This window comes from Accipiter gentilis, chromosome 5 (assembly GCF_929443795.1).
Source record: "Accipiter gentilis chromosome 5, bAccGen1.1, whole genome shotgun sequence".
Classification (NCBI taxonomy): Eukaryota; Metazoa; Chordata; class Aves; order Accipitriformes; family Accipitridae; genus Astur; species Astur gentilis.
Genome location: NC_064884.1, coordinates 45,735,864 through 45,759,863, shown reverse-complemented (window position 1 = coordinate 45,759,863; position 24,000 = coordinate 45,735,864). Strand labels below are relative to the sequence as shown.

The 24,000-nt window shown below is 63.0% G+C and overlaps 4 protein-coding genes across 7 annotated transcripts in view; 2 read left to right on the top strand and 2 right to left on the bottom strand.

Moving 5' to 3' along the window:
• Nucleotides 1-3,837, top strand: part of IKZF3 (IKAROS family zinc finger 3) — a 51,877-nt gene extending 48,040 nt beyond the window's left edge. For all 3 annotated transcript variants that reach the window (XM_049800592.1, XM_049800593.1, XM_049800591.1), the window contains one exon: nt 745-3,837. In XM_049800592.1, coding sequence (XP_049656549.1) covers nt 745-1,448 — 704 coding nt within the window. In that variant the 3' untranslated portion in view covers nt 1,449-3,837. The remainder of the gene's footprint in view (nt 1-744) is intronic.
• Nucleotides 3,838-8,895: 5,058 nt separating this feature from the next.
• LOC126038630 (retinol dehydrogenase 8-like) lies at nt 8,896-12,589 on the bottom strand. Its single transcript, XM_049800603.1, has 6 exons — nt 12,479-12,589; nt 12,237-12,398; nt 11,702-11,881; nt 11,524-11,617; nt 11,245-11,428; nt 8,896-9,476 (listed from the first exon to the last, which is right to left on the bottom strand). The coding sequence occupies exons 1-6, from the start codon at nt 12,573-12,575 to the stop codon at nt 9,237-9,239; spliced, it is 957 nt and encodes a 318-aa protein (XP_049656560.1). The 5' UTR covers nt 12,576-12,589; the 3' UTR covers nt 8,896-9,236.
• A 501-nt stretch (nt 12,590-13,090) lies between these two features.
• GRB7 (growth factor receptor bound protein 7) lies at nt 13,091-16,987 on the bottom strand. Of its 2 annotated transcripts, none has more exons than XM_049800588.1 (14): nt 16,842-16,987; nt 16,550-16,694; nt 16,292-16,448; nt 16,070-16,191; nt 15,858-15,932; nt 15,573-15,710; nt 15,388-15,498; nt 15,157-15,255; nt 14,731-14,811; nt 14,540-14,656; nt 14,392-14,452; nt 14,190-14,277; nt 13,706-13,799; nt 13,091-13,606 (listed from the first exon to the last, which is right to left on the bottom strand). In XM_049800588.1, exons 1-14 carry the CDS (start codon nt 16,985-16,987, stop codon nt 13,460-13,462), a joined length of 1,581 nt encoding a protein of 526 aa, XP_049656545.1. In that variant the 3' UTR covers nt 13,091-13,459. The 2 variants fall into 2 exon arrangements, with proteins under 2 accessions (XP_049656545.1, XP_049656546.1); XM_049800589.1 differs by having other exon boundaries at nt 14,392-14,449.
• A 4,254-nt stretch (nt 16,988-21,241) lies between these two features.
• Nucleotides 21,242-23,930, top strand: MIEN1 (migration and invasion enhancer 1). The gene is made up of 4 exons (XM_049800615.1): nt 21,242-21,357; nt 21,903-22,000; nt 22,496-22,572; nt 23,010-23,930. The coding sequence occupies exons 1-4, from the start codon at nt 21,272-21,274 to the stop codon at nt 23,091-23,093; spliced, it is 345 nt and encodes a 114-aa protein (XP_049656572.1). The 5' UTR covers nt 21,242-21,271; the 3' UTR covers nt 23,094-23,930.
• The last annotated feature ends 70 nt before the right edge of the window (nt 23,931-24,000 follow it).

Here is a 24,000-nt window from a genome sequence, read left to right as displayed (position 1 = left end):
TTCCTCTTTCACTAGCCCCATATCAAGTGACCCTAATTGTGGTGTCCTATACACATATACGTAGCTGCCAGTGTTAAGATTATCTGAAAACCTGTGTAGAGTTCAAAGAAACCAGGCGTGGTGCAGAGGAAGCTGCAGTTGTCAGAGGACAGTGGGGAAAATTGACTTCAGTGTCCGAGGACATATAAAAGACGACTCAAAAGGGTAAAAGTAATGAAAAGTGCATCAAATCTCAGCCAGCGTTTGGCTTCACTTTTTCTGTTAGAGGGGTATGCTTATTGAGGGACAAGTCAAGAACGAAAGGTTGCAGTCTTGGTACCGAAAATGGAGTATTTTGGTTCATTATCCATTAGCTCTTTTACAAGTGTTTTCATTAATGATTATTTACCTTTTTCTAGAAAAAAGACATAAGAAGTTAATCAATGGAAGCTTTGATAATATTCTTCCCCTTAAATCCCAGAATAATTTTAAAAAATTAATGCTGATTTGTCCAGTATGTATCCTTACCACCTCCTCTGTTAGATTTTTTTTTTTTTTTTTTTTTTTGCTTCCAAGCCTGAGCTTTAAAAAATTTCCACACCCCCCCGCCCCAAAAGTTACTTGTGTATGTGAACGGCCGCTTTCAGCAGAAAGCATTTCATGACTCTGTACTTTCCAGAGACTACTGTCACTTAGAAAAGGCATCACAGAGTTTAAATACTTCTTTACTTGCCCAGGTAATTTAATACCTCTCCTCTCTTGCAGGTGAGAAACGACATAGTTTTGATGTTAATTATAATTCAAGTTTCATGTACGAAAAGGAAAGCGACATAATGCAAGGGCGCATGATGGACCAGGCCATAAACAATGCCATCACCTACCTGGGGGCCGAAGCCTTGCGCCCTCTTGTGCAGACGCCACCAGCTCCCACTTCCGAAATGGTCCCCGTCATAAGCAGTCTGTACCCCATACCACTGACCCGCACCGACGTGCCAAACGGCAACTCGCAGGATGCAGAGAAGAGCCATGCCCACCTAAGGGACAAAAGCTTGTCTTCCGACAGAGGCCTTTCCCCAAACAACAGCGGCCAAGACTCCACAGACACTGACAGCAACCACGAGGAGCGGCAGAATCCCACCTTCCATCAAAGCCAGATGATCCCCGCTCAGGCCCGCAACGGCCTCCAGTCCTTGAAGGATTTCCCAAGGCCATATGACATAATCAAGCCACCTGCCATATGCCCACGCGATGCCTTTAAGGTGATCAACAAGGAAGGGGAAGCCATCGGGGTCTACCGGTGTGACCATTGCCGTGTCCTCTTTTTGGATTATGTGATGTTCACCATCCACATGGGCTGCCACGGGTTCCGTGATCCCTTCGAGTGCAACGTCTGCGGGTACAGAAGCCATGACCGATACGAATTTTCCTCACACATAGCACGAGGAGAGCACAGGGTAGTACTCAAATAAAAGGACTGGTTTTCCAAAGTCAAAAGCTTTGGTTTAGATCGGAGGGGAGGCTTGTTTGTTTGTTTTTTTCAGTTAGTGTAAAGAAATTTCTTGAGTATTTTTCTATGCCAGTTTTTAAATGAGTGTCACAGGGAGGTGACATCTTTTTAAATTTTTCTTTGCAAATAATTCAGTGTTCTGTAGCATCTGTGCCTAGCTGCTGTGGTGAGTGGTACTGTATAAAATACCAGGAGCAGAGAGCGATTTTTATATGAACTTTATTTTTGTGAAAATTAAGAGCCATTTCAGGTGGTTTTATTTTTTAATGTGCATTTGTTTTTATAATGTATGCTTTAACTCAGCGCAAAAGGTTTTTATGCCCTGCTGCCAGTTTCCTTGCTTGGTCAGCTGTATAGTCAGAAGTACATAGGGGAGGCTTTTTCTAGCTGTCACAATCCTGATGGTCTGTCTTCAAATGGCTAATCACCGAAACAAGGAAAACACATGCCTGGGAGGGATTATCAATTCCTCTTAAAGGTTTTCCCCTAAGTCTTAAAGACCATGTGGCCCCACCACACTTTCATTTTTCTTACCCCTCTATTCACTTTCTTTAAAGTCACTCCCACGTGCATCTTACTCAGTAATAGCAAAATAAGAAATGAGACCTATTTGGGGGTTGGGGTTTTTTTTAACAGTATGCATTTTTGGGATACCCAGTGAGATCATTGGTTGGCTCATCCATGCAGTCTGGGGGAAATCCTGATTTTCGCTGGTGGAAAGTCCTCCTTTCTGATGGGTGCCAAGAACGAGGACAAAACCATGCTGTGCGTTGTGCCCCCGCCTCGGTCCTGCTCAGCTCCAGCAGCAGAACTTGTGGCTGTGCCATCCGGTCCACAGCTCGGAGCAGGAGTCGCCCTGTCCTGGCAGCAGACACCGTGAGGATCTGCATACATGAATGTGTGGGAGCTGACAGCTCAATCACGCTGTCTGGTTTTATGTGGGGATATCCCTCGGAGTGAAATGTGCTGTTTTGCAAAATGAGTATTTACCATTACTTTGAAGCTGGTTTTTAAAATAGTTCTTTTAATCTAATCATTGCTCTGCAGCTGTATTGTTAGTCACTGTGCTAAAGATATGAATTTGATAACAGTTTTGCTGAGTGGATGTTTATTCTTTGCAAAGTATTTTTGTATAATGTAGAGTTAGGTGTGTTCTGATGGAGTTTTTGCATCCATTGTGTGGTTTGGTATCTACATTGCTTTTGTACTTATTCAGCACTGCCCTGCCAATACCTGTGGTGATCCGTCTGTTTCCATGAGGGAAGTCTGTGGCATAGAGACCTAGGTGGAGTGCCAAGGGTCAAGAAATACTGAATTTCATTCCTCCCTCTGACCTGGGTTCACTCTTCTGGCTCAAGTACTTTCTCCCTCCCTGAATTTTAAGGTACAAAAAAGAAAATTAGATTCATTTTTCCCAGCAAGGGTACGTCTGAAGAAGGATAAATTAGTCTGCAGAGTGCTTGAGTATCTGAAGTGCTGTAGAAGTGCTAGATCCTAGATCCTGCTTATCGTTGGGGGTAAGGAGAACTCTTTTGCTACCTTGTGTGATGTTATGTGCGTAGTTATAAAATAGGTTTAGAGTCTTTTTCAATAACTAGTTTCCCGTCATGAGGCACATACAGTGAGCAGGTGGATGTTGGTTCTTCCCCGATGAATATCTGTTGTCACGGCGTGACAAACGATCCTTCTGTGAGCGAGGCTGCAGTTCCACCAAGGTCTTAACCCAGTCATCTGAGGACTGCCTTCCGGGCAGCAGCCTGGACTGGGAAAGGCTTCAGCCAATTCCCACTTCAGTTAGTGTAAATGGATAACTCCATCTCTCCTGCTGCATTTTCATGGGGGAAGCGACTGAATTACACGCACATCGTGGCTGATGAAAATGCTCCTCACGGTTCAACAGAAATGAATAAGGTTACGCATAGTAAAACGTAACTTGTCGTTTGCACAGGAAGCTCCTCAGATTGCCGAATGTGTGTCACGCAGCACCGCCAGTTTCCTTCTCACGCCACTACCAAATCCTTGAAAACACTCTTCAGATTACTCTCCCACTCTTCACTTACCGCCAGGCAGGGCTTCAGCCACCTACCCTTGCTTCCCAGATAAGGTGAGCAATCAACCACTGCACCTCTGAGCAGCTCAGCATGGGCAATGCTGCCAGGTTTTTGAGAGGAAGGAGGGAGGTTTTCGCAGCGTCTGGCCTAGATGGCACCGGTTTCCCACCACTGCTCGGGCAAAGTCATGATTTCAAGATAGGCTGAACCGAAAGAAGTTCCCTGGGCTGTCTGGAGTTAACGAGCGGTAACCTCGTTACAGCCCTGCTGTTGAGCAAACACGCGTTGTGGAATTTCAACCCAGTCATTTATTAAAATACATATATATATTTTTATGAGTACCGTTTATGTGCTGTGTGATGATCGCCAAGCGTGTGCCTGCGCCTGCCTGAACCGGGGCCAGAGCCTGCCTTCGCTGTGTCCTGGGAGCAGGGCTGGAGAGCTGGATGCGCCAGCCCTGCGCAATGCCAGGATCAGTCCCCTCTGTGTGCCTCCCTTCGCGTCCGGGGACCCCGCCGGCGCGGCAGACCCCATACCGCAGCATTACCCCGAGCACCCTCCCTCGCAGGCCAAGGCTGGCGTGGGAGGCAGGAAGCCTGCTGGGTCGTGCTCGTACGTCGAAGGGCTGCGCTCAGTCTCGGGCAGGTCTCTGAGCTCGGAGGAGCTTTGCAAAAGACCTCATCTGGGAAAAAGGAGGGGGAAAAACTGCTGGTATTTGTTGTGAGCCTGACGTATTCTGCTCCTGGTTTGGTTATTTTGGTACGAAACAAATTTCTGTTTGGACTGTTCTCTTTGAACGTGCTCCAGCCAGCTGTTTCGCCTGTCTCGCTTGGTTTCTTTATTTACTGCTGAATTATACCTAAACAGCGGGCAGCACAGAGGAGGGTCAGGAAACTGGCTTTTAGCATTAAGAAACGAGCCTCTTGTTCTTAAAAGTTTATTGAATTTTTAAATTTCGATAAACTCTCATGTACATAATAGTTGCAGAGACCCCGGGTACCTGTGCTGTGCTTCACTGCTCTCCCATGGCCAAAAGCTCATTCCTTCAGCCATGAAAGCGGAGGCGATCACACCGCTCAGAGCTGGAAAGTGAATGGCAAATGCTGGCTGCCGAGCAGGAGCGAGCTCAGGGGAGCGGGCCCGGAGTGCCGGGGCTGGAGCTGCTCGCGTCCATCGCCTCTGGGATCTGTAAATCACAAAGAGGTGATGAAACCTGTGACCATGGTGCCTCCACTCGGGGCTGCCAAGTTGATGGCGATGGCTGCGGTTAGCAGAACACCAACTAGTTGCTCAGTGGACCGCTGATACACTCTGAGATTTAAAGATAATGTAGTCTGCTCCTTGAACTGCTGAAAAATGGTATTGGTCTTCAGTTTTGGTTAATCGATGAACGATATGGTACAAGGAAACATGCCCTTCTCTGACACGGGGCTGCCGCCGGCTTTCCTTGTCTCCCCAGCGAGATCAGGATGAGCGTTCGAGGGAGGGGAACGGCCCAAATTTGCCCCGGTAAAGCAGAAGTGATTCCCGTGGGAGATCCCCAGGGCTCCTGCCTGAGCGTGCGGGCAGGCAGGCAGCCGCTCCCAGCCTCGGGACTCGTTCCCTGCGACGTGATGTGTCACGAAGCACCGTCCTCCTCACCCCGGTGTTACCAAGCACAGTCATAGCGAAACCGGGCTCCGGTAGAAGTGCGGAGGAGCGAGGAGTCCTGACGCGCGTCGGCGGTGGCCTTGGCCGGGTGCTGAGCCGCGGCGCTGGCAAATGCTTGCGGCTGGGTTTGCGCCCGGGATCCCAGACATCTGCAGGTGATGCCGGGGGTACGTGTGAGCGACAGGGCATCCCCCTTGCAGGCAGCACCGGGAAGAGGAGCATTTGGGAAAGGGACACTGGAAGGGGCTGGAGCCCCTCAAATTCCTCCCCACGTAGCCGCGCTTTTGCCGCTTCTCCCAGCAAGGCCCATAGCGATCGCCCGGTGTCCGCCCCCCCCTCTTCTGCACGGGGACAGGTCTGCTGCCCCCGCGGAAGCGTGGGGTGAAGGCAACGCTCAGCCCCCACGTGCCCGGACCCGCTCCGGGATGTGCTTGAAGCACGTTTGCTCCGATGGACGCAGGGTGGGCTCAGGGTTTCCGTGGGGTGACTGGGGGCTGCGCCCACCGTGCCGGAGCACATCAGTCAGATGGAAACATCCCAGCAGGCGGGGAGAGTGGAGGCTCACGCCAACCCGCCCACAACCCTTTTTTAGCACCTGTTTTAGCAGGTTGACGTTGTTCACACTTATTTCATACTCTCCTCACACCTTTTACCACAAGAATCTGGACACGCTTGAAACACAGAAAAGCCAGAGGATCCTTTTTTTTTTTATTTTTTTTTCGGTTTTACCTTCACTTCCTTCCTAGCCTGGGTGAAACGCAAGTACCCAGAGTAATTTTCCCCTCGCTGTGACGCTGCCAGGTAACTCTGAAGGACTGGGTGAAACGCTGCCAGTGCTCGCAGCCCTGGGCCAGCCGAGGGGGCTCGGGGCTGGGGGTTAGCGAATCCCAGAGCCTATCCCCAGCCTGGCTTTCCCCTGATTAAGAGCTGTTTTGATGCTAAAAACCCCCTTACCCCTCTTCTGCCTGGAACCAACACCCCTTTAAAGTACCAGGCTTATAAAAACGTTCGGTTGGTGTTATGACAGAGAGATCCTTATCTGCTGATATGCTGTAATTATGATAGAGCAGAGAGGAACTCGTTTGCCCCATCGTGTTGAAACACGCTTTGTAATGCACGAAAAATCCTATAAAACTCTACCCGGTGCTGAACTGCATCCTCGGAGCATCCCGGCCGGCTTCTTGGGGAGCGGTCCAGCACCCAAAGGCCAGTGGTGCTGGGAGGGGAGAGTGGGTGAGGGACAACTGAGTCACCGTCGCCACCTCCTCCTTGTCCCAATTCTCCAGCCTTTCACTGAGTCATGTTCTTCCGTGCCATCCCGCCGAGGACCCGCCGGCATTTCGCAGCCTTCCGTGTGGGCTGGGTGGCTCTGCCGGGCTCCCGCTGCCCCCGGGAGGGTGTGGGGTTCCCGCCGCCCCCAAAAACCGGGGGACAAGGGGTGAGCGGGGCGCAGGGCCGCCTCTGCGCTTCCCTTGGGGGGAGATGAGCGACGGCGGGATGGGGGCCTCGCAAGTGCCCCCCACGCGAAGCCGCGTGCCCAACGCCGGCGCAGCCAAGGGGGGGTTTTGCAACCCAGGGACTCCGGCCCGCACGCCCTGCCGGGGGGGGACACGCGGGTGCAGGCAAAAAAAGAGGGACAGGGCCGTGGCTGTCACCAGGGCACCACGATGGGGGCAGCAGGTTCAGGTCACACCCGATACCCCCCCTCACTTTGCCGGGAGGGAAGTGAAGCCCCCGGGGAGCCGCACGCTCCTGCACCACCGAGCCATTCCCTCCGGCGGGGTTATATCTGGCACCACATTTGCATCGCAGCAAGCCGGCGCACCTGGGCAGCCAGCGAAATCCTCGGGGGAGCGAGAGCGCGGGGAGCGGCTGACAATTGTCACACGCAGGCTCGACGGGGAAAGGAAAGTCCCGGCAGACAATTGTTTTTAGAAGAACCTGCTTCCGACCCGAGCGGCTTCGGCCCCCTCGGGCAAAGCCTCCACCCCGGCACCCGGCGGGGCTGTGACGAAGAGTGGGATGGGGAAGATGCTCCTGGGCTCTGCAATGGTGCTCTACGACCAGGGAGGATCCTCCCAGTCTGGAGATGATGCTCCTCCGCCATAATCACAGCCCAGGTGCCCCCCACCGATGGAGAAGCCCCCCCCTGCCCAGCTCCGGCCACAGCAGCTCCCCGTTTCCCCCTCGCTTTGCCCGGGACCCCCTCTTCCCACCGTGGGCGTTGGTGAGATGGGCTGAGGCCGTCGCAGCGCCGCTGCCCCCGGACACCCACTGCCCACCCCCGCTCTGCAGTGAGTGTTGGGGTCAATCCTGCTCTCCCCCCCGCCCCGCAGCCCCATTTCTGCTTCCCTGGGGACTGGGGGACACCGTGGGTCGGGGGGGTCCTGTCCTTCCTCAGCCCCATTTCCCATGGCTGTGGCTCTGTGCTGGGGGGGGCTGAGCTGCAGCCAGCCACCCCCCCCTTCTTGTTGCTCCCTGGGGACGGGCGCAGCCCCCCCGTCCCCGTCCCTGCCCCCCAGAGCGGAGAAAGTTAGTCAAATCTGCAGAAACCACAGTGGGGGGGAAGCTGCGTCTCTGCGCCACTTTGATGTCACCCTGCACATCCCGCAGGTGCTGCGCCGTTGCCATAGCCCCGGTGCCGTGGTCCCCACCGCCGCTTTGCCATTAACTCGTGCAAGAAGGGGGGGATAATGCAAAAATATTTCCTCTTCCTGCCCCCCCCCCCCCATCCTGTCCCCAAGGTGCCTGGAGCCGCCTGGGCCCGGGGAGGCCACGTGCATGGCACGGGCTGGTGCACAGTGCATGGTGCACGGTGCCGCAGCCACCATCCAGCCCCTTGCACGTGGGTTTGGGGATCCTGGCAGCTGTTTTGGGGTGGGGGGGGTTGCATCGGGGACCCCGCATCCATGCCACACGCGTATCCCCGCACCCTCCATCCTAGGCACTGGCGAGGCTGCGGGGTGTCCCTGTCTCCGGTGCAGCCACACCGGGAAGCGCGGTGGGAGCTGGGAAGGTTTCTGAGAAACGGCCCCGCGTGAATCATGCCGGGCCTCCCTGCGGTTTCCCCCTGCTCTCACCTCCTGGGTGCAGTCACGCCAGGCGCCCACACACGAGCACCCTGCGCCCAGCCAGGGGGGCTGCATGGGCTGCACCCCCCCCACCATCACACACCCACACCCACACACCCCTCGATCTGGAGGGGAGCCCTCGGGGCAGCGCAGGGTGCTGGGGTCGTGTGTGTGTCCCCCCCCAGCCAACACGCCTGCTTCTGGTGCCTGGCCTGCACCCATGCTGCACCCACCATGCACGCTGCACCCAGCACCCCTGCACCCAGCCTTCACCATGCAACCCACACCCACCCTACACCAGTCCCTGCAGCCTCTTTGCACCCACCGTGCAACCCCCCCCCCCCGCCACGCACAAACCCCCAACGCACTCTCTGAACACGCCGCGCACCCTTTGCAGCCTGCTCCTGTCCCCGCACCACCTCCCGCACCCTCTGCACCCAGCGCTGCAGCCGAGCTGCCGGCACAGTGCCCTGCAGCCCCCCCTCCCCGCTTGCTGCCCCAGTGCCGTGGGGCTCGGTGCCGAAGCGGGGGGGTGACACGGTCCATCGTGGGGGAGCCCCCGGCCACGGGGCATTGCCAACGCCGCAGCAGTAGCCGGCGGGAAGGACGATGCAGCCATTGCTGGTGGCCGGGGTGGGGGGGGGGGGGCCAGGACCTTGGGGTGCTGCATGCCCACGGGTGCCCCCAGGGAGCCGCAGGCAGGCAGAGGGCAGCTGCCAGCCCTTCCCAGCCCCGTCACGGCCGCTGCACTCTCGGAGGAAGCCGCTCTGCTTTTTCACCCGGCGCTGGTTAAAAATACCACTCCCGATTTTAATACAGCGGCGGCGAGCGCTATTTTGGGCCGGGAGCAGGAAGCGAAACCTCGCGTGGGTCCCGGCCCTGCTCGTCCCCCCCACCTCCGAGCCACCCCCCGAGGTGAGCCGGGCGCCCGGGCGGCTGCGCCGGCACGGTGCCCGGAGGTGCTGGGGGCCGTGGGGGCTATTTGAAGCCCAGCAGCCGGGCGCCCTCCTTCACCTTCTGGGCCTTCCAGCGGAGCAGGCGGATGGCACGGAGGCTGAGCCGCAGCACCGCGTCGTACTTGAACACCAGCTTGTAGAAAGCGTCGGTCATGAGGGCGCCGCTGGGGTCGGCGTGCTTCAGCGCGGCCATCGGCGTGTACGCCACGTTGGTTTGGTGCCGGAAGGGCGGCCGGGCCGCCTCGATCACCCGCAGCGTGTGCTGCATGTGGGGACGTTACTGTCCCCTTCCTGTCCCCATCCCCTCCTCATCCCCATTCCCATCTCCATCTCCATTCCCCATCCCCTTTCCATCCTACCTGCATCCCATCCCTATCTCCATATCCATCCCCAACCCCATTCCCATCCCATCCCATCCTAACCCCATCCCCATCCCCATTCCCATCCTATCCCCATCCCCAACACTTTCCCATCCTGTCTCCATCCCATCCCCATCCCCATTCCCATCCTATCCCCATCCCCAACACTTTCCCATCCTATCTCCATCCCATCCCCATCCCCATTCCCATCCTATCCCCATCCCCAACACTTTCCCATTCTATCTCTATCCCATCCCCATTCCCATCCTATCCCCATCCCCAACACTTTCCCATTCTATCTCTATCCCATCCCCATTCCCATCCTATCCCCATCCCCCACACTTTCCCATCCTATCTCCATCCCATCCCCATCCCCATTCCCATCCTATCCCCATCCCCAACACTTTCCCATCCTGTCTCCATCCCATCCCCATCCCCATTCCCATCCTATCCCCATCCCCAACACTTTCCCATCCTATCTCCATCCCATCCCCATCCCCATTCCCATCCTATCCCCATCCCCAACACTTTCCCATTCTATCTCTATCCCATCCCCATTCCCATCCTATCCCCATCCCCAACACTTTCCCATTCTATCTCTATCCCATCCCCATTCCCATCCTATCCCCATCCCCCACACTTTCCCATCCTATCTCCATCCCATCCCCATCCCCATTCCCATCCTATCCCCATCCCCAACACTTTCCCATCCTATCTCCATCCCATCCCCAACCCCATTCCCATCCTATCCCCATCCCCAACACTTTCCCATCCTATCTCCATCCCATCCCCATCCCCATTCCCATCCTATCCCCATCCCCAACACTTTCCCATCCTATCTCCATCCCATCCCCATCCCCATTCCCATCCTATCCCCATCCCCAACACTTTCCCATCCTGTCTCCATCCCATCCCCATCCCCATTCCCATCCTATCCCCATCCCCAACACTTTCCCATCCTATCTCCATCCCATCCCCATCCCCATTCCCATCCTATCCCCATCCCCAACACTTTCCCATTCTATCTCTATCCCATCCCCATTCCCATCCTATCCCCATCCCCAACACTTTCCCATTCTATCTCTATCCCATCCCCATTCCCATCCTATCCCCATCCCCCACACTTTCCCATCCTATCTCCATCCCATCCCCATCCCCATTCCCATCCTATCCCCATCCCCAACACTTTCCCATCCTATCTCCATCCCATCCCCAACCCCATTCCCATCCTATCCCCATCCCCAACACTTTCCCATCCTATCTCCATCCCATCCCCATTCCCATCCTAGCCCCATCCCCAACACTTTCCCATCCTGTCTCCATCCCATCCCCATCCCCATTCCCATCCTATCCCCATCCCCAACACTTTCCTATCTCTATCCCATCCCCATCCCATCCCCATTCCCATTCCCATTCCCATTCCCATTCCATCCCCATCCCCATCCATCCCCATTCCCAGCTGGGCTCAGCCCCGTCAGGATGGAGCTCAGGGGGAAGCAGTTGCCGGGGTGGGATCCCTGCCCCACTGCCAGCTGGGGGTCGCTGCACCTCGTTAGGGCTTAATTGAGGCTTCTCTAGACAGCCCAGCCCAGCCTGGGGCTGCCAGGCTGGGCCAGGGGGGTGGGAAGAGGGCAGCCCCCGGCCCGGCAGGGCCACCCATCTGCCTGTCACCTCTGCGATGTCCTCGGGGGTCTGGCCCAGGCTGGCGAAGACGTCCTTGGAGTTCCTCAGGTAGAGGTTGGTGAAGATGTCGGCCGTCTCGGGGTCAGTCCGCGAGTAGTCGGTGCGTTCAGCTTCCTCGTACAGCTTTGCCTCGAACTCCGTCGTCACTGGCCCTGGCTCCACCAGGCTGATCCTGCCCGGGCACAGGGTGCTGGGGACCCCGGCACCCCCAAAACCCCTCTGCCCCGGAGGGGGCGGCTGCGCCGGCCGCCAGCCCCCGGCACTCACGCCACATTGAAGCGCAGCGCCTGCACCACCAGGCTCTCGCAGAAACCCTCCACCGCGAATTTGGAGGCAGCGTAGACGTCGTTGAAGACGATGCCTGGATGGGTGTGTGGGGGTCCCAGTCAGGGCTGGGGGGGCTGGTCCCACCAGGGCACCCCGTGTCGTCCCCCCCCCCCCCTACCCTGCAGGCCCATGATGCTGCTGATGACCACGATGTGGCCCCCGCGGCGTCGCTTCATGTCGGGCAGCACCTCCTTGACCAGGCGGACGAGGCCGAAGAAGTTGGTGTCCATGAGGCTCTGCATGGCCGCCAGGCTCTGGCACTCCAGGGGTCCCACCATGCCCACCCCGGCGTTGCTGACTGTGGGCACGGGGCATCAGTGGGGCGTCCCCTGTGCTGGGGGGGTTCCCGCGCCCTGTGCACAGAGGGTCCCCAGCATGGGATACCCTGGGTGAGGAGGGTCCCCGGTATACGGGGTGTCCCCGGCACAGAGGGTCCCTGGTGCAGGATGTCCCTGGCACGGAGGGTCCCTGGTGCACGAGTTATCCTTGGCACAGAGGGTCTCCAGCACCGGGCGCACAAAGGGTCCCCAGCGTGGGACGTGCTTGGTGTGGACAGTCCCCGGTACACGGGGGTGTCCCCAGCACGGAGGGTCCCCAGTGCTGCGCTCCCCACCGCGGGGACGCGGTGGGAGCAGCGGGGTCCCGGGGCTCACCCAGGACATCGACGTGGCGCCCGGGGATGCCGTCGAGGCAGGCGCGGATGGAGCCCTCGTCGCAGACATCCAGCTGCCTGATCTCCAGCGTCCGGCCCAGCGCCGAACCCGCCGCCGCCGCCAGCGCCCCGCTCCTGCCCACGTTCCTCATGGTGGCGATGACTGGGGGCAGAGGCGGCTCAGCCCCGCACGGGATCTCCCCTGGGAATTGGAGGGGGGGGGTTCCCCCCCGTCCCGCTCACCTCGGAAGCGGCGTTGCTTGTCCCGCGCCAGCCGGACAGCCAGCGCCAGCCCGATGCCGGAGGAGCAGCCGGTGATCAGCACCGTCTTGGGAGCCATGGTGTGGCCGCGGCCCCGCTCCCCCCGGCCCCCCGCCTTTAATAGCAGCTGGCCCAGCCCTGGCTCCCCCCACCCCAAATCCAGGCCCTTAATCCTCCCCCACTAATCCCCCCCGCCCTGGGATTTGCCGGCCGGCCGCGTGGCTGAGCCGCACGTGGTGCCCGAGGAGCACAGAGGGGCCTTTGTGCGGGACCCAGGGCACCGTGGGGACATGGCAGGACACGGGGACGCTGCCAGACATGCGCCCGCTGGCAGTGGGGGGCTGTGGGGACGGCCCCCCCCCCCCCAGTACCCCGTCTTTTCCTTTAGAGGGGGCGAGGCAGGAGCTCTGAAAAAATAACCTTTATTCTCACTGGTATAAAACACGTCACAGTTCAACTGGCCTTGCAGGGACGTGGGGGACGTGGTGATGGGTCCCCCCCTCATCCCCCCCCCCCCCCCCCCCCCGCCAGGGACCCCACTCCTGGGGCTGGGGACCCCCAAGCCCACCTGGCCTGGAGACGAGGAGTGCCAGGCCCCCACGGGGACACTCGGGGATGCTTGGGGCTGGTGCTGTCGGGTCGGGGGGAGAAAGTGCTTGAGTGTGGGGGTGCCCGGCAGTGCTGGCACCCCAGGACCCCGCGGGCAGAGCCGGCACCCGGGTCGCAGGGCGGGCGTCTGGCGGTGGAGGAGCCGTCCTCATCCCTGCGCGTGCTGCGCCGAGCTGGCCCCAATCCTGCCACCCCATGCCGGGCTGTGCCGAACCATGCCAGTGGTGCCGGGCTGCGCCAAGCTGCGCCATATCGGCGGCGCCAGGCTACGCCGAGCCGTGCCGTGCTGGTGGTGCCGGGCTGTAGCGAGCTGTGCCGTGCCGGCCATGCCGCGCGGTGCTGGCGGTGCTGGGCTCAGAGGGCCACGCAGGTGCAGTAGTGCCGCAGCTTGCAGGGCAGGATGCCACGGTTGATCTGGTGAAACTCCACGAGCTGGATGAGGTCGGCGAAGCGGGTCTGCCCATCGTCCATGGTGAAGTAGAGCCGTCCCTCCTCCTCGCTCTGCCGGGACGGGGAACGGGGACACGGGTCAGCACCCCGAAGCCCCAGCACACCCTGGCAGCCCCCGGCCCCTTCTGGCCCCCCGCCGCCGGCACTCACCGGCAGGATGAGATAGTGTTTGACTCTCTGCAGGTGGCACAGGGACAGGACGAAGCCCTTGGGGTTGCGCTGGCTCTCCCGCACCAGGAAGACGCTGTGAGCCCCGAGGGGGGGGGGGGGGGGTGTCAATGCTGGCCCCCTCTGCCCCCGCTGTGTCACCCCTAGGGTCCCAGGTACTCTCCCCCCCCAAAAGCCCTGGGGTCCTGCACCCCCTGGGACCCCTGAATCCCTCTGGGAGCCCCGGGGGTCTGTCCCTCTCTCCTTGAACCCCTGGGGGCTGCAGATCCCCTGCAAACCCTTGGGGGTCCCAACCCCCCCTGGGATCCCATGCTCCCCCCAGCAAGTTTCCCCCTATCCCCGCAAGTGTCCTGCATCACCCCATGAACCTCAGGGCCCTATAACCCCTGGGGTCACGTACCCCCCAGGGGTCCCATGTCCCCCCCCAGTGAACCCCAGGGACCGCAAGCCCCCAGGGGTCCCATACCCGTCCACCAAGCCCTGACGGCCGATGAGCTGCTGGGTGTCCTCCCGGGAGATGCGCCCATGGAACCAGGGCTGGGTGCGGTGGATGGCTGCGGGGAGATGGGTGTCAGGCTTGGGGGGAACCCCCACCTGGGGCAAGGACCCCCCTCCCTCAGCACAACCCGGCTCTGCTGGATGGGACCCTGCGGCTGGGCGCTGCTCACCGGCGCTGAGCGGGGAGCTCTGGCAGGCTGCCGGCAGGCTGTAGCGGTGCGTTGTCTTCTTCTGACCGTGCAAAGCAAGGAGCGGGCGTTAGGGTGGGCTCGGGGGGGTGGACACACACCCCCTCTGCACCCCTGCACCCCAACTTACCCTCCAGGCCTGCGCCTCCTCCAGGGCCACCGTCAGCACCTCACTGGGGTTCTCGATCACCCGGCCCGTGCACCCCGAGAAGTCCATGGCCACCAGCGCGTTGTCCGAGACGCTTCGCTAAGGGGGAGCAGGGGGTGACCGGCGGGCTCCCCATGGGCTGGGGGCTGGGGGGGGGGGGGGGGGGCACTCACCAGGGGTGTGGGACCGATCCAGGGGGGCTGGTTGAGTCGTGCCTGCGCTTGCTGGTAGTTGCGGTAGAGCTGCATGCCGTACTGGGGGGAAGAGCCCCGTGAGATGGGGAGGGTCCCACGGGGCCTCCGTCCCGCAGTGAGGTGAGGGAGCACCCACCTGGTGTGGGGACGGGGACCTCCGCATCCACCCAGTGTGGGGTTCGGGACATCTACATCTACCCCGCATGGGGATGGGGACGCCCATCCTGCACCTTTTCTAGCACAGGGATGGGGACATCCCTCCAGCATCCCCCAGCACAGGGATGCGAGCATCCCCCCAGCATCCCCCCAGCATCCCCCAGCACAGGGATGTGAGCATCCCCCCAGCATCCCCCCAGCATTTCCCTGGCGTGGGGCTGGTAACACCCCGGCAGGGCCGGGACTCACCTTGAAGAGGCGGAAAGCCGCCATCCAGCAGCTCCGGCTCTGCTCGTCCTCGCTGCAGAGCAGCTTCAGGCCCTTCACGCCGCTCCGCACCTTGTAGGGCTGTGGGGAGAGACCGGAGCCGTCATGGGGCAGCCTCGGATGGCTTTGGGGGGGAGCAGAGATCCCTTGGCAGGGGAAGGCACAGGGAAGGACCGGGACCCCCGGCCCCCAGCCAAGCAGGGACATCCCCACCTTGATGCAGAAGCCGAACTCGGTGGGCGTCCCGTAGTGCTTCTTGCCCTGCGTCACGTAGTAGATGTTGGACTCGGTGAGGTCAGCGAAGTACTGGAGGTGCCGGGGGTCCTGGGGTGGGGGGGTGGGGAGTCAGGGCCGGCCCCGCTGCACCCCCCCGGCCGTGCTCCCGCCTGCGCCCTCACCTTGGAGGTGCCCTTGGTGGAGTAGTAGAGCCCCGAACGGCGCAGGGAGAAGTAGAAACGCTTCCAGACCTTGCGCCCGGCTTCCCGCAGCTGCAGGAAGCCCTGGACCTCCGGGCAGCTCCCGGAGTTGAGGAAGTTCTGGGGGGAGATGGGGGCTGAGGGGCACGGCGGGGTCCCCACGGCACAGTGGGGTCCCCATGGCACAGAAAGGGTCCCCATGGCACAATGGGGTGCCCATGGCACAGCGGGGTCCCTATGGCACAGCCTGGCACGGTGGCCCCATACCTGGATGAGCTCGGAGTGTGCCATGCTCTTATTCGCCTCCAGGCAGCTGGACACCATCACCTCGGGGAAGAGGGACTGCTGGGGGGACAGGGGAGTCAGGGGAGACCTACGGGGTGCTCAGGGTCTCCGTGGGGCGTACGGATCCCTGTGGGGCACCCAGGTTGCCGTGGGACACCCGTGTCCCCGCGGGCTTTGCTCCGGCGGCCACGTACCGCGTTGCTCTTGAAGAGTTCGTACTTGGCGAAGTTCTTGCGGAAGACGAAGCGGCTGTCGGCGCCCGGGGGCCAGGAGCTCTGCACCTCCACCACCGACTCGTGGTCCTCCAGGCACCGCTCTGCGGGGGCGACGGGGCTCAGCGGGGCAGCCGGCGGGGGGGGGGACCCAGTGCCACGCCGCGCCACGCCGCGCCGCGCCGTGCCGTGCCGGCGGCTCACCCAGGGCCAGGTGCTGGTGTTGCTCGACCAGGGCCCAGCTGTGGTCCTGCAGCGCCCGCGTCCTCCGCACCAGCGTCTCGCAGAGCTGCCGCGCCGTGGTCCCCGCCGACGCCTCCAGCGAGCGGCACGCGCCGTCCTCGCCGAACACCTTCACCACCTGCCGGCACGTGCCGGGGCGGGCGTCAGGGCACCCGGCGGGAAGGGATCCGGCGTCCCCAGGGTCCGAGCACCCCCCCAATCCCCAGCCCCCTGACTCACATGGGAGACGCCTTCGCGGGGGGGGCCCTGCCCCAGGGCCGGGCTGCTGAGGATGGGCGAGTTGGAGGGGCTGCAGAGCTCGGGGAAGGGGTTGGGGATGCTGGGCAGCGACGAGGCGCGCGGCTCCTCCTCCGGCGGCTGCCGGCTGCGGGCAGAGAGGGGCTGAGCTCCTCGGACCCCCCCAGCCCCAGGTCCCGTGCCCCCATCCCCACGCCTGTGTCGCCCCTCGATCCGCCGGTAAACCCCCCCGACCTCCGTGGGAGAGCCTCGGTGTCCGGCCCCCCCCACCCACCTGCTGCTGTGGATGAAGAGGGGCTGGGAGCGCTTGACCTCGGGGGGCCCCTCGCCCCCGTCCCACTCGCCGGGGACCCCCTCCTGCTCCGCGTTGCCCGGCCCAGGGGGCTCCCGGAGGCTGCTCTGCTGAGCCCCCCCGTCCATGGCATTATCTGGGGAGGGAGGAGAGAGCGGGTACCACACCGCACGAGGCTCCGGTTCCTCGTCCCCGGGACAGCAGGACCGGGGGGTCCGAAGTCACGCGTGGGCAGCCCCCACCGGACGCCGTGCCGGACTCCACGTGGGCCGCACGCCGCCAGCTGCCGCCGCCGCACCGGCACGGGCAGCCAGTGCCGCGGCGCTGCCAGGGGCTGCCCACCCTTGGCACCCTCCCGGGTGGTGTTTTTGCCGGCGCCCAGACAAGCGGTGAGTCAGCGCGCGGCGGCATGACTCAGCACCGCCCCGCCTGCCCCCAGCCCCCCGCACCCCACGGGGGTCCGGCCAAGCCCCACACGGCTGCCAAGGGTTGGGGCGTCCCCGTCCATCAGGCCCCATTGCAATGCCGAAGCCGGAGGACAGGAGCGTGAGCCTGGCAGGGAGCGCAACCCCCTACGAGACAACCGAGAATCCCCCCCCCCAGCGCCTCCACGTCCCACAGGAGACCCTCTCCGGTGCCCCCACGTCACCACTGAGAGCCTGGTGGCACTGGGAGGTACCGGCTGAGCCGGACTGGGGCCGGTGGAGCTGAGTCGGGCTGAGCCAAACTGGGCCAAAGTGAGCCAGGCTGAGCCGGGCTGAACTTTGCCGGGCTGAGCCGCGGTGGGTGAGCGTGGCGCCGGCGGGAGCAGGAAGCGGAGCGTGGCGGCGGCCCAGCCCAGACACCTCCTCGGGTCCGGCCAAACCAGTTCTGGCGGCCGCTCCCAGCTCCACCTCACCGCGCTGGCATCCAGGCCGGGGCTGCCGCGCCGGCAGGCCGGGGGCGAGGGAGCCGGCATCCTCGCCCGCCGTGGGAACTGCCCCGAGCCCGCCTGCCGGCACGGCCCCCCACACCGCGGCGTCACCCCTCGCCTCCGCCCGGCCGTCGGTGCCCGGTGCCGGCGCCCACGCGGTGCTGCAGCGCTCGGGGGACGCGTGGACACCGACCAGCGCTCCGGTTTCGGCCCCAAAAAGATTTGGAACAGGGCTGCGGGATGTGCACGGCCGTGGGCCAGCCCTGCCACGGGACGGCACGGCTCGGCCCGGCTCGGCACGGCTCGGCACGGCTCGGCACGGCCGGCCCCGCCACCGGTCGCCTGGGCCAGGCAGGGGCAGGCACAGCCCGGCCACGGCGGCGTGGGGCCATCCGGCACGCGGCACACGTAACACACGCACGGTGCCCTCAGCCGCGCCGGCAGCGCTCGGTGGCCACGGGCGTGCACGCACCAGGCCCCGCCGTTCCCGGAATGCCGCACGGGGCCGGGTTAATCATTCACCCGCTGCCCGTCCCTGTCCCCATCCCTGTCCCCCGCCTCCCGGCCAGCTCGGGGTCCAAGTCCATGGCCGGGCAGGACCGATGCCATCACGCGGCTGCCACCACCATCCCCATCCCATCATTCCATCCTTGTCCCTGCCACGTCCCTGTCCCTGCCACGTCCTCGTCCCTGCCGTCCCACCGGTATGGACCCTCCGTTCCATCCCCGCTCCCCTGCCCTGGCTGTGCCGGAGGGGCCGGGTCGGGGTCTCCCTGCCTGGCCAGGCCCCCCCGGGGTGAGCCTGGGGACATGGAGGACAGCCAGGGGTCACGTGGGGTGATGCTGGCCGCGGTGGGACACGGTGCAGGGACATCCCAAGCCATGCAGGAGACACCGGAGGGGCTGACGGGAGATGTGACAGATAGGGACCCCACGGGGCCCTGGGACGGTGGCACAGCCCCGACACCAACCTGCCAGCCCATCACCGTGGCCTCAGGTCACCCCGATGCCGGCCCTGTCCTGGTGGCCGTGACGGGGCTCTGATGGGGTGGTGATGATGGAGGGGGACACAGGGTGTCCCGGGGGTCTGGGACAAACACGGGGACTGGGGCCTTGGGGCTATGGGGCAAGGGGACGAGGGCCACCAGGGTTATGGGGTGGGGGGGGACTGGAGGGTGTCAGAACTATAGGACTGGGTCCCAGGGCCACCATGTTTGTGGAGTACGGGTCCAGGGCCACCAGGTTTAGGGGACAGGGACCCAGGGCCACCAACATCAAGGGATGGGGTCCCAGGGCCACCAACACTAAGGGATGGGGTCCCGGGGCCAGCAGGACTGTGGGGAGGGGGACTGGAGGTTGTTGAGGCTATGGGATGGGGTCCCAGGGCAACCAGGGCTATAGGGCAGGGAGGCCGGAGCCACCGGGGTTACGGGAAGGATGCCAGAGCCACCAGGATTATTAGATAGGGTCCCAGGGCCACCAGGGCTATAGGGCAGAGGGACTGGAGCCACCAGAGATATTAGACGGGGTCCCAGGGCTACCAGGGCTATAGGGCAGGTTCCCAGGGCTACCAGGGCTATGGGATGGGGTCCCAGGACCACCAGGGCTACAGGGCAGGTTCCCAGGGCTACCAGGGCTATGGGATGGGGTCCCAGGACCACCATGGCTACAGGGCAGGTTCCCAGGGCTACCAGGGCTATGGGATGGGGTCCCAGGGTCACCAGGGCTACAGGGCAGGTTCCCAGGGCTACCAGGGCTATGGGATGGGGTCCCAGGACCACCAGGGCTACAGGGCAGGTTCCCAGGGCTACCAGGGCTATGGGATGGGGTCCCAGGGTCACCAGGGCTACAGGGCAGGTTCCCAGGGCTACCAGGGCTATGGGATGGGGTCCCAGGGTCACCAGGGCTACAGGGCAGGTTCCCAGGGCTACCAGGGCTATGGGATGGGGTCCCAGGGTCACCAGGGCTACAGGGCAGGTTCCCAGGGCTACCAGGGCTATGGGATGGGGTCCCAGGACCACCAGCTGTGGGCAGGGGTGCCGGTGGGTACCGAGATGGTGGGACAAGGCTCCCCGGGCAATGGGGGCTGCAGGACCGGGGTTGCGGAGGCTGCGGGGCGACGGCGACGGCGAGGCCGTGCCGGGGCGGCAGAGGAGGAGGAAGAGCCGGGAGGAAGGTGGGAAGGAAGAGGCGGGGGCGCAGAGGGGGGCCGGGGTCATGCCGGTGGGATGGGGGCCTACATCCCAGGATGGCCAGCGGCCCCACGGTGCGGGGGACCCCCACCCCGGCCCCGTTCCTACCTGCAGGCGCCCGCCGTGTCCCGCCACCCTCCCGCCGGACCGGGGATTCCTGTTCTCCCCGGCTTTATCTACCTGCGCCAACTCCCGCCCCCGCCTGACATCATGCTGCCCCAGGCCGGCTGCCCGGCACCTGGCCCACCCCCCCCCTTCTGCCACCCAAGGGTGCCCACCCCCCCGAACCCCCAGCCTTGGGATGGGGCAGCCAGCCTGGCCCCGTGCCAGCATGGGGGGGTTCCAACCCCCACCCCCCCCACCCCAAAGCTGCATCCCAGGACCCTGCAGTGGTGATGGGGAGTTTCCCACAATGCACTGGGGTGACCCCAGAGCCAAGCTGGGGGGGGCAGAGCCTGGGGGGGGGGGGGGTGTGTCCAGGCATCCTGCAGCCCCACTGGGACCGTGGCTGTTCTGGGGGGGTAAGTCCAGCATGGCCCAGCCTGGCCCCCCCCCCGGGGGTCCCCAGCCCCAGGCTGTGGGGTTTGGGTCGGTGCTCCCCTGGGACCCCACACGGGGGGGGCTGGAAGGGCCCCACGGGGTGCGGGGGTCCGTGGGGTGGGGGGTCCCACGGCATCAGCCCAGGGACTGGGGCAGGTGGAGACCCGGGGGGGTGTCTCACGGGGGGGGGGTCTCATGCAGGCGGCAGGGTCCCCTGGGGTATGGAGGGATCTGGGGACCCCACTGGGGGGGTGGGCTATGGGAAGGCACCAGTGGGACGTGTGGGGGGCCCTTAGGGGATCTGTGGGGGTCCCGTGGGAACAGAGGGTGGGGTCCCCACAGGGGACGTGGGTGTCCTCATGGGGTGCTTGTGCCCCACAGAGTCCCCAGAGGTGTCCCCACGGGGGGTTCAGGGGCTCCCCGCGGGGGCCCTATGTGTCCGTGGGTGACCCCCTTTGGGGGGGGGGGGGCGCCGAGGCCCTATAGGACTCCCACGGGGACGTTGTGGGGGGTCAGCGGGGGTGCCATGAGGGGAGGTGGGGGTCCCCTGGGTCTGCGGGGATCCCCACGGGACTACGGAGCTCCCGCGGGGGTCGCTGCGGCTCCGCGGGGACCCGGCGGGCGGGGGCGGCCCCTCCGCTGCGCGTTCCTCCCGCCAGCAGGTGGCGCAACGCGCCCCGCTCGGAGCAGACGAGGGTGAGCGGCCGGAAACGCCGCATCACGTGGTGGTACCCGGAAGCGGCGGGCGAGCGGCGGGACCGGGGGCAATGAGCGGCGGAGCCGAGGAGGAGGCGGCGGTGGCGGCGGCCGGGGCTGAGGCGGAGCGGCGGGTCCGCATCGTGGTGGAGTATTGGTGAGCGTCAACGCCGGGCCCGGGCTCCTTCCCTCGGGGTCGCGGCGGCCCCGGGAGGGGGAAGAACCGGGGGGACGACGACGAGGGGCCTTCGGGGGTGTGAGGGACCCGGAGGGGACGGTGGGGTGGGAGAGACGGGGATTCTGGGGTGCTGAGGGCAGGAACTGGGGGACGGGGCATGTGTGGGCCTGGAGGGTATGGGGGGGCTCTGCAGGGCGGGGGTGGGGGAGTCGGAGTGGACAAGAGTCGGTGGGCTGTAGGGGAATGGGATATGGGGGGGGCTGAGGGGTGTAGGGAGCTGGGTAGTGTAGGAGCTGGGGGGCTTGTGGGAAGGAGAGAGGAAGTGCAGGGAGGTAGGAGGAGTTTTGGGGGCGCAGGGGGCTGTTGTGGAGGATGTGGGGGTGCAGGCGGTAGCGGGGAAGGAAGATGCTGGGGCGGTCCTTTAGTTTGGGGTAGGGATGGACAGGGAGTGTCTGGGCGAGGGGTGTTGTCGGGGGCTCCCCATGCCGCAGACTCAGCTCTCACTTGCTTCTCCCCACACCCAGCGAGCCCTGTGGCTTCGAGCCCACATACCAGGAGCTGGCAAGCGCTGTGAAGGAGGAGTACCCCGACATCGAGATCGAGTCCAGGCTGGGGGGCACAGGTAAGGGCCTGTGGCAGCTGGCGCCACGCAGGGGTCACTCCTGGGGTACACTGCAGTTGGGGTGACCCCGGCCTGCCCCTGCTGCAGTGCTGGGTGTCAGCCCTGTCTTTGGGCAGGGCAGAGGGGCTGAGCTGGTTTAAACTTTGTGCTGAGGCTGGGGGCGTTGTGCCTCAGTTGTGTGAGCACTGCTTATCACAGGGGCTACCCCTCACTGGGGTCTTGTTGGGTGCAGAGACTCTGGAGCCTGGGGGTCTGCCAGGAGCAGGGCAGGAGCCCCCTGAGCTCTCCAGGGGTGCACTGCGTGCTCTGCCAGCCCGGTCCTGTCACCAGGGGTACGGTCCAGTGGGTCTGGGGTTACCACCGTGTTGTTTCTGCCTCCCGGATGCTTGCGCCAGGGTTTGGTGTGGCAGGAGCAGCTGCAGGATGGGTATGGGGGTTGATGGCACTGCACGGGGCAGGAACACAGCTTACAGCTTGGTCCTGTGTGCTTTTAAGGTGCCTTCGAGATAGAAATCAACGGGCAGCTGGTCTTTTCCAAGCTGGAGAACGGCGGTTTTCCCTACGAGAAGGACGTAAGTACCCGGCGCCGCAGGGTCCTTGCGTCAGCCAGGCTGGTGGCCGTGGGGAGGTTTGTTTTTGCAGCAAGCTCCCCTGTGACCGCTTTTTCCCTCGACATCTCCATTTCATCAACCGCCAGCTCTGCCCGAGCTCTGGCGAAGCCTCACAATCCCATTGGGCATTGTTCCCCTTCCTGCCGGGACCCACTTCAGGTCCCGCTGTGGTACAGTGCAAGCCTGAGCCACTGCTCATGTGGGTAGAGGGGGGAAGGTTCCTGGAGCTCCTCCTTCAGCATGGCCGTGATTTGGGCCTGTGGCACTGCCTGACCTCCATGTGTTGTGTCTGAGTGCTCCCGACCATCTCGTGTCCCCCCCGGTGTGCTCCTTCTGCTACCAGACCTTGTGGCGAGGCTGGCCCGGAGTGTGACCACCCCTCCCCACTGTCTCCTCAGCTGATTGAAGCGATTCGTAGAGCGAGGAATGGGGAACCACTGGAGAAGATCACCAACAGCCGCCCCCCCTGCGTCATCCTGTAGCCCTGCACCCAGCTGGGATCTCCCAGTGCCCTCGGCGTCCCCCTGCTTCGCTCCTCACTGCCTTCGTTAGCTTTCTGTGTGACTGGGGATGGCGGGGGAGACTGGGGATGTCAAAGGAATGCGAGAGCGTAAGGAGCCTCCTAGGGAACACCACCACCGCAGCACTGGGGGCGAGAGCTGGGATGGGCAGAGCTGTGGCACTGGTGTCACTGAGCTGGCTGTGCTGGGGGGGGCCATTCTGGCCCATCTCTTTGGGTCGCGTGCCTGACCTGCTGTGGGGTGTAGCTGCGGCCCGGCGTGGCTCCCCTGCCTGCCTTTGCCTTCCCCCTTCCTCTGCATTTGCCTCCCCCCATGCCCAGCAGTGCAGGGGGTACTCCTCTCCCTCAGCCACTGGGGATTTGGGGGTCCCCCGTGAATGCTCTGCCCAGCCCTTGGGGGAGCCAGATCACGCATTGAAGGGAACTTTGCAGCGCCAGACCTCCCAGCAGGTTAATGCAGAGAAAAAAACCACTCGCTGTAAACTTTAGCGTGATTTGTTAATGATTAAAGTCTCTCCTGTCACTGTTTAAACCAGTGCAAGGGCAGCGGGGACCGGCTGCCCCAGCCGGGCATGGGAACCCCGGCTTGGCTCCATCCCCACGGCCAAGAGGTTTATTTAACGGCCGTGAGCTTCCCCCACCTCCCCGTTCTCAGGCTGTTGGCTCTCGCTTTCCACTTGTAATGACTCTGCCCTTCACCACAGGGTGGCTGAGCCGGCGGAGGGGTCCCCTATTTATTCTATACTGTGTATAAACCCAACAGCCCAGTGCTGAATAAAGAACAGAGGAGAACGCGGCCCCTCTTGTGTCCCTTGACTACAGGGGTGGGACACGGGCACCGAGGCGCAAAAGTGGGATTGGATCGGGTC

Excerpts from the sequence above, each read along its gene's own strand:
- LOC126038630 (XM_049800603.1), bottom strand. The coding sequence starts at position 12,575 with ATGGCTCCCAAGACGGTGCTGATCACCGGCTGCTCCTCCGGCATCGGG. Across the intron at positions 11,618-11,701 it reads CAGCATCATGGGCCTGCAGG|GCATCGTCTTCAACGACGTC; the intron begins GTAGGGGGGGGG and ends ACACCCATCCAG. Across the intron at positions 11,429-11,523 it reads GCGCTGCGCTTCAATGTGGC|GATCAGCCTGGTGGAGCCAG; the intron begins GTGAGTGCCGGG and ends GTGCCCGGGCAG.
- GRB7 (XM_049800588.1), bottom strand. The coding sequence starts at position 16,987 with ATGGACGGGGGGGCTCAGCAGAGCAGCCTCCGGGAGCCCCCTGGGCCG. Across the intron at positions 16,192-16,291 it reads ACACCAGCACCTGGCCCTGG|AGCGGTGCCTGGAGGACCAC; the intron begins GTGAGCCGCCGG and ends TCGCCCCCGCAG. Across the intron at positions 14,657-14,730 it reads GGATCGGTCCCACACCCCTG|CGAAGCGTCTCGGACAACGC; the intron begins GTGAGTGCCCCC and ends GCTCCCCCTTAG.
- MIEN1 (XM_049800615.1), top strand. The coding sequence starts at position 21,272 with ATGAGCGGCGGAGCCGAGGAGGAGGCGGCGGTGGCGGCGGCCGGGGCT. Across the intron at positions 21,358-21,902 it reads CGCATCGTGGTGGAGTATTG|CGAGCCCTGTGGCTTCGAGC; the intron begins GTGAGCGTCAAC and ends CCCCACACCCAG. Across the intron at positions 22,001-22,495 it reads GTCCAGGCTGGGGGGCACAG|GTGCCTTCGAGATAGAAATC; the intron begins GTAAGGGCCTGT and ends TGTGCTTTTAAG.